The 11,143-nt window shown below is 41.7% G+C and overlaps 1 protein-coding gene across 1 annotated transcript; it reads left to right on the top strand.

Moving 5' to 3' along the window:
* The first annotated feature begins 1,301 nt into the window (after positions 1 to 1,301).
* Positions 1,302 to 4,469, top strand: LOC143356644 (odorant receptor 13a-like). The gene is made up of 6 exons (XM_076792512.1): positions 1,302 to 1,698; positions 2,016 to 2,268; positions 2,712 to 2,815; positions 3,218 to 3,532; positions 3,689 to 3,964; positions 4,126 to 4,469. Exons 1-6 carry the CDS (start codon positions 1,507 to 1,509, stop codon positions 4,192 to 4,194), a joined length of 1,209 nt encoding a protein of 402 aa, XP_076648627.1. The 5' UTR covers positions 1,302 to 1,506; the 3' UTR covers positions 4,195 to 4,469.
* The last annotated feature ends 6,674 nt before the right edge of the window (positions 4,470 to 11,143 follow it).

Below are 11,143 nucleotides of genomic sequence, written 5' to 3'. Positions count from 1 at the left end.
AATAAAAGATACAGATAAAAGATGAAAAAATTATTCAAAGTTCGAATTAATCCGCTTCGAATAAAAAAAATTATCTTTTTTCGTCGGATAAATTCTCGTCGAATAAAATTATTTATTCGATACTCGTCGAATAAAGATACTTTTTTTATTCGAACCTTCGAATAAGGAAATAAAAATTTTTTTATCTTTTATTCGTTATTCGAAATTTTTATTTAGATAAATATTTTGCCCAACTCTGCCTTCCCCCACTCGCCCTCTGAACCACCCACCCCACTCTAAATTTTATTCACTATAAGAAGTGGTTAGAGCTCAAATACGTAAGCATTGCGAGAGGTAGTCTTTGTTTGTTGTACGTTTCGCGCATAGCGTCAGAACAATTGTTGTGCGTCAGCAATTCAGTGTCGGTCTGCCTCCAACGTTTTCGTCCAAACGACAAATTATAAAAAAAAAACAAAATGACAAAAGAAAACGAAAAGAAAAATGGAAAATGAACAAGAAACGTTCACCTGTCTGTGGAAGTAGCAATAAATTTTCATTTTTGATCATACTCCCCGTACTATCACTGTCTGTTCGAGACTTTTACGATCGAGGCGACCGAAGCCTGAATCGTGTCCCACGAGAATTAATGAGTTGCGAATAAGTATATGTATTTTATTTTTAAATCAGATATATATTTATATATATTGTTACGAGTATCGATATGTTATGATATCGAGACATGGCGCCGAATGGTCTTCGTTGCCGCGTCGTCTTAGTGACGACGATACAACGGAGACATGACGGAGTCGGTTGACGAACGTCGCTGAGGGAAGTCGCAAAGCTAAGTACTCCTCCTCTATTTAATAAAAGTCTCTTTGGTATTTCACTCGTTTTATTCTTTAAAGATGTCCCGAACCCGTAACAATATGCATATGAGTATATAATATTTATTAAAATACTTCCACTATAAAATGATCTTTTTCTGTACTCCTTCTCCTGTTGTCTCATGATCCATAAGTAGGTTCCTGAGTTGTTATAGGTTCGCAAATCATTCCTTTAAGATCGAATTGCAAATTTTTATACAAATATAAATGTCAGCAGGATAAAATACTGAACTACTGAACAGACATATCTTCGCGACTTTTCGCGAAGAAACAACTCCCATTATTCTTATCTCCGTCATCGCCACTTCGGAGCACAATATTCTCAGTCAAGACTATATCGACTACTAACTGCTATGGCTGACATAGGGAACGCTTTGTCCCAACTGACACCCACCGATCAAAAGCAATTGAATCTCCATTTTCACACGCATGGCAATACCTCCGGAAGTTCTGAATAATAGATTGGTGTAACATATGCTTCTACCACTGTTTTTATGCTACCACACGGTCGTAGACGATGAAGATCACGCAGGTAGCTAGTCCACGGGCTGATCAAAGTCATGTCATATGAAATAAGCACTCTCTGGCGGTGTTTGACGATCGATCGGGATTTCGCACGACTTGAACTTCTAATCGGTTAGAAATGTCTACGAAGATCAAGGACATTTCCATTTCACTGTCGGATTTCCTTATGAAAGTGTCGGGATGTTGGCTGGCAACGACCGACAGGGAACAAAAAAGAAGAATGATCGCAAGGAACTATACGTTTATTGTACTGCTTTTCGGATTGTATGTCGACGTCACAGACATTTACCACAGTTTAGATGATATCTCCGTGAGTGCAACCGTTTCGTGATTTTGATCTCTTCTCACAGGTTCTGGATAATAAATTGTCCAAATGTTCATTTTTACGTTGTTGGTTCGCGAAAGTGACGAAAAACACACTAGCCCCCTATAACACAATTTTTTCGAACATGATAAGGTTCTGGGATTATGCAGCAGAGGTTTTTTTAATGAATTTAACATAACATCCACTTCTTGTATATTGCGAAATTTTGACGACAACTGACTACAAAACGAAAACAACACAGAACACAATATATTATATATATATATGTAAGGAAGTTTACTTTCTCCTATTTTCAATTGCAGAATCTCCTTTACATGGCCGCCAACCTATTTCTCACCTCCATTGCCTTGCTCAAAACTACTCTGTTGCACCTGAATAAGAAACGATTTTTAAACTTAGTACTGTACACAAGACGGAATTTTTGGCACTCGAATTACGATGACAATGAAAAAGTGTTTGTGAACGAGGCCCGAAGATATTTTACTTTTATCATCACAGTTACGTACTGTGTTATGGTTTACGTTCCGTGTAATTACGTCATTATTCCAATGTTCGGTAAGTGAGGGAAATTAAATGTGAAAATAAAAATCGTACGCAATGGTGAATATTTTGCTAATCCGCTACAGCAATTATTATTAAAGTTTCGAGTTTCACCCAATATGGAAAAGTATTCGTTTCCACAGCCAATAATTACTACACTGCGGATCTTAATGAAATATAAAAATGTTCTGCATCGATTGCAAGAAATAAAAGCTACATAAAAATGTCTCTCCTCCTTTAATAATTGAATAATATATCGATATTCATAAATACTATTAATATATTCATTGCTTTAAAATGTACCAGATTATTTTTATTATAAGTACATAAAATCTACAGTCTACGATCGAATTCTCCACGGAAATTTAATCAATTCAAGCGAACTTGTTATCGAAACGTCCAAACTGAAAGCTACAGCAGTATTTTTGCAATACTTAACCAGTTCTACTGTATTTTAGAGAACAGTGGAAGAAATCATTCAGAAAGGGCACTTCCCTTTCGGATGTGGTCCGATCTGCCACTTTACGAGACACCATATTTCGAAATTTGTTTCGTCCTGCAGGTATTACACGATCTATTTCAAAAGAACATTGGTTAGTAATAATCAAGAGTAAAAATTTGAATGTTAGAGTGGAATTCTATAATATAATACAAATTTTATCTTCAAAATATATGTAACTTCTTATGTATTTAACTACCGATAAATCATTGATAAATTGCAAACGCATCTTAACAAACGCACAATAATTACTGAGAGCAGTTGTTACAAAGGATGAAACACACTTGCAATAACTAGACTGCGGATTTATATGAAAAATAAAAGTGGTCTTGTTTAATTGTATGACACAGGACCTACGTAGATAATTATTCCATTCCTACTAATTTTAATGAGTCGAATAAAAAATCATTTTTAATGTTAATCACATCGAATTCGCAGTCTTGTAATAACATTCTGATTTCACAGGCACTGTGCGTTTTCCACATCGGTATCTGCTACGTATGCCTCGACAACTATCTGGTTTTGATCAACACACATACAGCCTGCCAGTTTCGCATGCTGCAAGACAAACTCTTAAATTTGTTGGACCCGAACAGTAAAATGATCGATTCGCCCGATTATGCGGATCAATGTTACCAAAACCTCAGGAGGTATATTCGAAAGCATCAAGCGCTCATCAACTTCTGCAATAGACTCGAAAATATCTTCTCTTTTAATATCTTCTGCTATGTGTTAGTCTTCAGTGTGCTAACCTGCTTATCCATGTATCAGGCTCTTCTGGTAAGTTTAAACATTATATTGTACATGATATGCTATGCGGCAAATTTCATAATAATTGACCAAACTACGAGAGATAATTGTATGGATTGACGATATCATAATTTGTAAATTATAAATATACATTCAGCAACAGTTGTAACAAATAATCTATTACAGGGAGAAATAAGCACTATACGACGGGTGTCTTTTGTAGTATACATAGGTGGTAGTGTTTTCCAATTGATGATGCTTACTAGTTCCTGCGGCTCTTTGATAACTGAAAGTATGAATGTTGGAGCGGTTGCATACGCAATATCATGGGCCGCGTTGTCAATGAATAAATCTGGCAGAACGGTAAGAAGAGATGTGCAAATGATCATCACGAGATCCCAGAAACCTTGTCAGTTGACTGCTGGTGGATTCTTTCCCGTATCGTTGCAGACTTCAACCAAGGTACTCTTAAACGGTATCAGTTTTATGTATAACCAATTCAAAAGAATTTCTCGATTATTGAATCATAAAATGATTACTGATCTTTGTCAGTACAAGTGGTAAAAACATTCACGTGTTTAATAATTTTTTGCGGCAGTTCCTTCATAAACATTGTTTTATAGCTTATCAGTAGCGCAGTATCTTATTTCACTTTGCTGAGGGAATCATCTTCTAACGTACACGACACATAGTTACCTGAACACGTTTTATTTGAGATCCGTTTGTTCAAAGCAGTAAGCGTTCTTGGCCAATGGTATTAATGGGTATCAATAGAACTAACATAGAGGTAATAATTAACAGAAATTTGTACATCTGTTCATTAAATTAATTAAAGTACTTTTCAAACAATCTTCCAGAAAAAAATGTTTACATCTGCACAGGTTACTAGCACGGAGTAAGAACAATAAACCAAAAATAACGGATGAAATTAAAGAAATAATTCATGCAGTGAAGAGCAAAACGGAATCCACTCTATTTGAAACAGCATAATTTTTTCAAAATTAGACCAAATGACATACAAATCAGATATATATATTTATATATTCCACTGTAAATAGTCTTTTTCTGTATACCTTTCCCTGCTGTTTCCTTCTTTCTTTTGTGCAGTTCTCACGCATCTGGATATGCGAAAGTAAAATTAATATTTTTGCGTAATTCAAATTGAATAGTAATTAATATGCATCGAACGTTTAATACTTCTATTAGCGTCACTTCGTTATTAACTGATGATTTCTATTGTAAATATGAACATTAATTATTAAATTGGAGATTTCCATTTAAAAAAATTATAATAAACATTTGCATTGGAAAATTGCTTAGACAAAACAATTAAAATAGAATTCATTGTTTTTTTACGAATATACAAGTTGCTTTAGACTTTTACAAGTTTTGGCTAGGCAGGAAATGTATAAAAATCCACGATCCATTAATAATTTCAACATTACCTCGTTCAACGAATACAATAACAAGTACAATGATGCATAAAAAAGTTTAGGAGTTGTAATAGGATCATAAATCACTTCCTTATGACCAGATTGAAAATTTGTATACAAATATAAACACTTCCTCGCGACACTTAAAATTGAAATTATAAAACTATTTCGCAGTCTTCTCACAACGAAATTTCCGAGAAACAATTCCGATTCTCCTTATCTCCGTCATCGCCACTTCCGCACATAATATTCTGAGTCAAGACTATATGGACTACTAATTGCTATGGCTAACATAGGGAACGCTTTGTCCCAAATGACCCCTACCGATCAAAAGCAATTGAATCTCCATTTTCACACGTATGGCAATTCCTCCGGAAGTTCTGAATAATAAAAATGAAATGATGATGATGATGATGATGTGCTGCATGCTGTGATGCATGATGTGCTTATTTATATGAAATATCGCACGGCTTGAACTTCTAATCAGTTAAAAATGTCTACGGAATGCAAAGACATTTCCATTTCACTGGCGAATTTCATGATGAAAATGTCGGGATGTTGGCTGGCAACGACCGACCGGGAACGCGGGGAAGTGATGAGCAACATGCGGCCCGCGGATTGCATTTGGCCCAGTAGCGTACTGACTGCGGACCGCCGGAACCCGGTACAGATCGCTGCGGCGCGGTGGCCCGCAGGCCTTCATCCACGATTTGCGATACATTGTTGTTACTTCTCGGCTATGTTTTCTAATATTCGACAGTCTACGCTGAACTGCACCAGAAAACACATTCTTCGCATAACGGTCGAGTATTTTCATATTTTGCCATGATCTCGAATTCTGGTAAACGTAAAATTAAAAATGAACATCGGCAGTTTATCGATAGTTGGACGTACGATTACTTTTTTACTTAGATTAATGAAAGTGCTGTTTGTTTGATGTGCAGTGAAAAAATATCTGTGTTGAAAAAATATAATATTAAGAGACACTGTGATAGTAAACATTCTTTAAAATTTAATAATTTGCAAGGACAGTTACGCAAAGACATGGTGGATCAATTACAAGCAAGTTTAAATTTAAAGCTGCGAAATTCACTTGAGAGTACTGCATCCACCGCAGATAGGGCAGTTCGTGCGAGTTACCTTGTTAGTCAAATTTTGGCAAAAAAGATAAAACCCTTTTATGACGGAGAAATTGTGAAAGAATGTTTATTGGCGATAGCAAATGCCTCCTTTCCCAATCAAAAGGATATAATTTCCAAAATTAGCTTGTCGTGATTTACAGTCGCAAGGAGAATTGACGAACTATCAGAGAATATTGAGGAAAGTTTGCGAACACATATTTCCAAGTTAGAATGGATTTCTCTAGCTGTAGATGAAAGTTGTGTCATAAATAACATCCGCACAACTTGCTGTATTTTTAAGACTAACTAATTCCAATTTCAATGTAACGGAAGAATTTGCATCTTTAGTTTAGTTCCTATTGTAGGAACTACTACCGGAGACGATATATACAGAGAATTAAAAACTGTTCTGAATGTATTAAATATCCCAATGGAAAAGATTGTTGGAGTAAGTACAGATGGCGCTCGAGCCATGTCCAGTATGAATGTTGTTTTGTCGGTATTATTATCGTAAAATATTAAAAATTTAACAGGCCGTGAAATATTTATTTCGCATTGTATTTTACATCAAGAAAATTTGGCTGCTAAAGTTATAAAAATGTCTAATGTAGTTCCACCTATTATTAAAATTGTAAATTTTATTAGATCTCGAGGACTAAACCATCGTGAGTTTAAAGAATTCTTGAAGGATATGGAAAGCGAAATATGGCGATATTCTGTTTAACACTGATGTTCGGTGGTTAAGTCGTGGTACAATGCTTAAGCGTGTATGTTGGAAATTTCTAGAACTAGAGTCCATGCGCCCTCTTACGTTGAGTGGTTTTGTACTTTTGTAACGTGCGAATTTTTCGTACGCTCACTCTGTGTGTAACCGACGCGCGTATAGCATACACCTCAGAATTAAAGTTCTCTTTCATTGTAAATTAAAACTGCGCCTATTAATTAATGCTTTTACCAACAGTGTATATGATTTAAAAAACGAAACTAAACTGTTCTTAGAGATGAAAGACAACCCGTTTCCACAATTTGATGACAATGTAGCGGCTAGCTGGGCGCCGGAAGAGAAATCTTCAGCGCACCAGCACCAAGAAAGATTTATGGTCTGCACAGCATAAGCCGCTATTTGTGAGAAAACGTCTTTAACGATTTTGGCCACTTAGCGGACAGATGTGTCCTTGTAGTTCCTAGCGACGAACTCAATAGCGCAAGTGGACGCCATAAATTTTGGGTAGTCGAAGGGTCTTCAGCTTAGAGTGTCCCAGCGACGTGTGCCTACTTTCTATGAACCGGGAAAGCTGGGCCCGTTGACGTAAGCCAGCAGTCACGTACCGCACTTAGCACTGGGCCCGGAAGACACCCCGCTGCATTGCTGCGCTACTGATTAACAAAACGACGCGCTCACCCTTCTCACGTACGAGGGGCGTGGAACCTGGGCGTGTTATGCAAAATTCACGGATTGTTAGAAGTTCCTCGCAAGGACTTCCACCAATCAGTCGACAAGCGTTTTTGGAGATATAAGGCAGAGACTATCGACGCGACGAGAGTCTATTCACAGCCGAGTCATAGTCTAGTCACAGCCGAATCTCAGTCGAGTCAAAAGTCAGTCCAGTCTAGCTATTTACAGCCGAGTCAGAGTTCAATCGCGCTAGTTGAACTCCTCCGAACTCCGCCGCGACTTCACATCGATAAATAAACGACTCAGTTACATAACCTGATTAGAACATTATTCGAAGGCACTCGCCTACCTAACCCAGTTCCTTCATTGGTGACCCCGACGTGATCAGGGTGACTGAGTCGAATCACTTGCATTTTTTTTCGAAGTGCTTGTGAGTGCAAAAGACAGTGACATGGAGTCAACGATGGCCGACCAGATGCGCGCGGAGGTAGGAGCGCCAGCCTAGGTAGCCGGAACGGCGGTTCCAACACAATCCAACTGTCTAGCCGACCTCCTGATCCAGCGGTTGGAGAAACTAGAACGCCAAATCGCCGAAGTAGCCCGACGTCGCGGAGACAGCGGAAGCAGGACGCCCAGCCGGAGTCGGTCTTCATCCAGATCGTCAGCTAAGGCGGAGAGAGCCTGCTGGTATCACCAGAGGTACGGAGAGGAGCTACCAAATGCCGGCAGCCATGCTCTTATTCGGGAAACGAGTCCCTCCGACGCTGACCGCGGCAGCCAGTGACGGAACCTCCACCTGCCGCCTCTTCGTCACGGACAAAGTGACGAAGAACGAATACCTCGTCGACACTGGGTCGGACCTTTGTGTGTATCCACGCACACTACTCAAAGGCCGAGTCAGCAAGACTTCATACAAGATGTTTGCGGCAAATGGATCGACGATCGGCACCTACGGCATTCGCGTGATGGACCTCAACCTGGGACTGCGGAGGACCTTCTAGTAGAGGTTCATCATCGCCGACGTGGGAAAACCAATAATTGGCGCGGACTTGCTCACACACTACAGCGTACTGGTGGACCTCAGGCGAAGACGCCTGATCGACCAGACGACATCGCTGACGACAACGGGACGCACCGTCGTGGGTTTCACGGAATCCATCCGGACCATCGCGGGAGACTCACGCTATCACCAGCTGCTGGCCCAGTTTCCCGACGTGACCCGACCCACAGCGATTCCCAGGCAAGTCAAGCACGATTTTGTACACCATATTGTAACGACTCCCGGCATCCCCGCGTATTGTAAACCCACCTGTTCCAAAATCGGCAACGATTCACTCCGAGCTGTACGCGCAGCGCGCCGAATCCGCGGTTTCGCAACATTTAAACCAGCGCGCGCTCAAGCGCTGCGTTAATTAGTTTACGAGCACGTACCTCCACGCGAATCGGCCCACGCACGTGAACCAATTACTGCGCTCGCGAGCCGCGAACATTCGCGTGCGATTCCCGGAACCTTTCTTCTTTTTCCTTGAACCATCGGCGTGACACCACGTGCGATAACAACCGCTTTCTTCTCGTTTATATTAACCGTACCACGGTCAAAGTGCGAGTACACAATTTTGTGTTAAACACGCGTAGTTTATTTTCAATTCTGTACAGAGCTGCATTACCAAGTACACGTGTTATTTTACAATGTGCTACATAAATTCTTGTACGAACCACCGATCACGTGCTCGATCCTTTTCTACCGCCTGTACTATCCCGGCGCACGGAGTTCTTGCTCTACCCGTTTCCGACCCTCCGCCTCGATTTTCCAAGCCTTCCGATAAGGCTGTACCAGCCACCCTTTCCCAAACACCGCCGATTGTCCACCGATATGTACAAGATCGCTCGCGCAGAGTTCGAGGAGCTGTTAGCCCGAGATCACATCCGTCCTTTTAAAAGCCAATGGGCTTCGGCCCTACACATGGTCCAGAAGAAGGACAACGGATGGCGGCCCTGCGGCGATTACAGGACCTTAAACGCTCGCCCGATTCCCGACCGGTATCCCATACCACATATCGAGGACTTCGCGCGAACATTATCAGGAAAGACGGTGTTTACTACTTTAGACCTGGTCCGCGCGTAACATCAGATACCGGTAAACCCTCGCGATATTCCGAAGACCGCGGTAACGACGCCGTTCGGGTTGTACGAGTACACCGTCATGCCGTTTGGGTTGTACGACTACACCGTCATGCCGTTCGGTTTGCACAACGCGGCGCAGACGTACCATCGCTTCATCGACACCGTCTTACGCGGTTTCGACTTTTGCTACGCGTATTTAGACGATATTCTAGTAGCGTCAGTCGATGAAGACGAGCATATGGAGCATCTGCGCCAACTCCTCGTGCGGCTTAACGAGTACGGCGTTATCGTCAACCCGAGCAAGTGCGTATTGGCCGCGACGGAAGTCAAATTCCTCGGGTATATCGTGAACGGCAACGGCACGAGGCCTCTACCTGAAAAGGTAAAGGCCATAAAAGAATTTCCAAAACCAGAGACCGCAAAACAGCTTCGTAGGTTCCTCGGTATGTTAAACTTTATAGACGGTTCATACCTAATGCCGCGGCTGTACAAACAACGCTTCACCACCTGCTCAGCGGTCGGACGGCGAAAGGCAACGCCCCGATCCAATGGTCAGGTGAAGCGCAAACAGCGTTTCAAGCATCTAAAGATGCACTAGCCAACGCTACGCTACTAACGTATTCATCGAGTCGTTCGCAACTCGCGATTATGGTGGATGCGTCGGATTTCGCGATCGGAGCAACGGTGCAACAGCGACACGGAAATTCGTGGAGGCCACTAGCCTTCCACGCGAAATCCATGTCGCCCGCACAGCGTAAGTACAGCGCACACGATCGCGAACTCCTAGCGATATATACAGCGGTCAAGAAATTCAGACACATGGTTGAAGGTCGTCCGTTCACGATATACACCGATCATAAACCTCTGACTTTCGCGTTCAACCAGAAATCCGACAAATGTTCCCCTCGACAGTTTCGATATATGGATTACGTAGGCTAGTTCACCACCGACATTCGGCACATCAGCGGCAAGGATAATGAGGTGGCGGACGCACTATCGCGAATTGAATCGATCGCGACGAGTATAGACTACGCGGAATTAGCTCGTTCGCAAGATAACGACGAAGAAGTCGCTAAGTTCTTAACCTCGTCCGACACCTCGTTAACGCTCAAGCGCGTCAGATTAATCGACAGCGACGTCGAAGTCTACTGCGACGTGTCAACAAATGTCGCGCGCCCATTCTTAACAGCACCGTTTCGCCGACACGCGTTCTCAGCTGTTCATAACTGCGCCCACCCAGGGATCGAGGCCACCGCGAAGCTTTGCAAACAGAGATTTGTTTGGCCATCTATAGAACGCGACTGTCGCGCTTGGGCTCGTAGTTGTGCCGAATGTCAGCGCGCTAAAACGAGTAGACACGTCCAGGGCCCGCTGTAGGGGGGGGGGGACAACCCGGGCATTTGCCCGGGGCGCCAAAATGTAGGGGCGCGATTTTGGCTTTGGCTGTAAGTGTGAGAAAAATAGTGATGTTTTAAATATTCAGTTAATAGAAAATGTCCGACTACCCTTGCCAGACAATTTAACTAAAAAAAAAAGGTCATTTTGTTCAGCGCGGTGCTTAGTGCTT

Source organism: Halictus rubicundus, chromosome 8 (genome assembly GCF_050948215.1).
Source record: "Halictus rubicundus isolate RS-2024b chromosome 8, iyHalRubi1_principal, whole genome shotgun sequence".
Taxonomy (NCBI): Eukaryota; Metazoa; Arthropoda; class Insecta; order Hymenoptera; family Halictidae; genus Halictus; species Halictus rubicundus.
Note: the sequence above shows the minus strand (reverse complement) of the source record. Positions and strands in the feature narration are given on the sequence as shown.

Excerpts from the sequence above, each read along its gene's own strand:
- LOC143356644 (XM_076792512.1), top strand. The coding sequence starts at position 1,507 with ATGTCTACGAAGATCAAGGACATTTCCATTTCACTGTCGGATTTCCTT. Across the intron at positions 1,699-2,015 it reads ACAGTTTAGATGATATCTCC|AATCTCCTTTACATGGCCGC; the intron begins GTGAGTGCAACC and ends TTTCAATTGCAG. Across the intron at positions 2,269-2,711 it reads CGTCATTATTCCAATGTTCG|AGAACAGTGGAAGAAATCAT; the intron begins GTAAGTGAGGGA and ends ACTGTATTTTAG.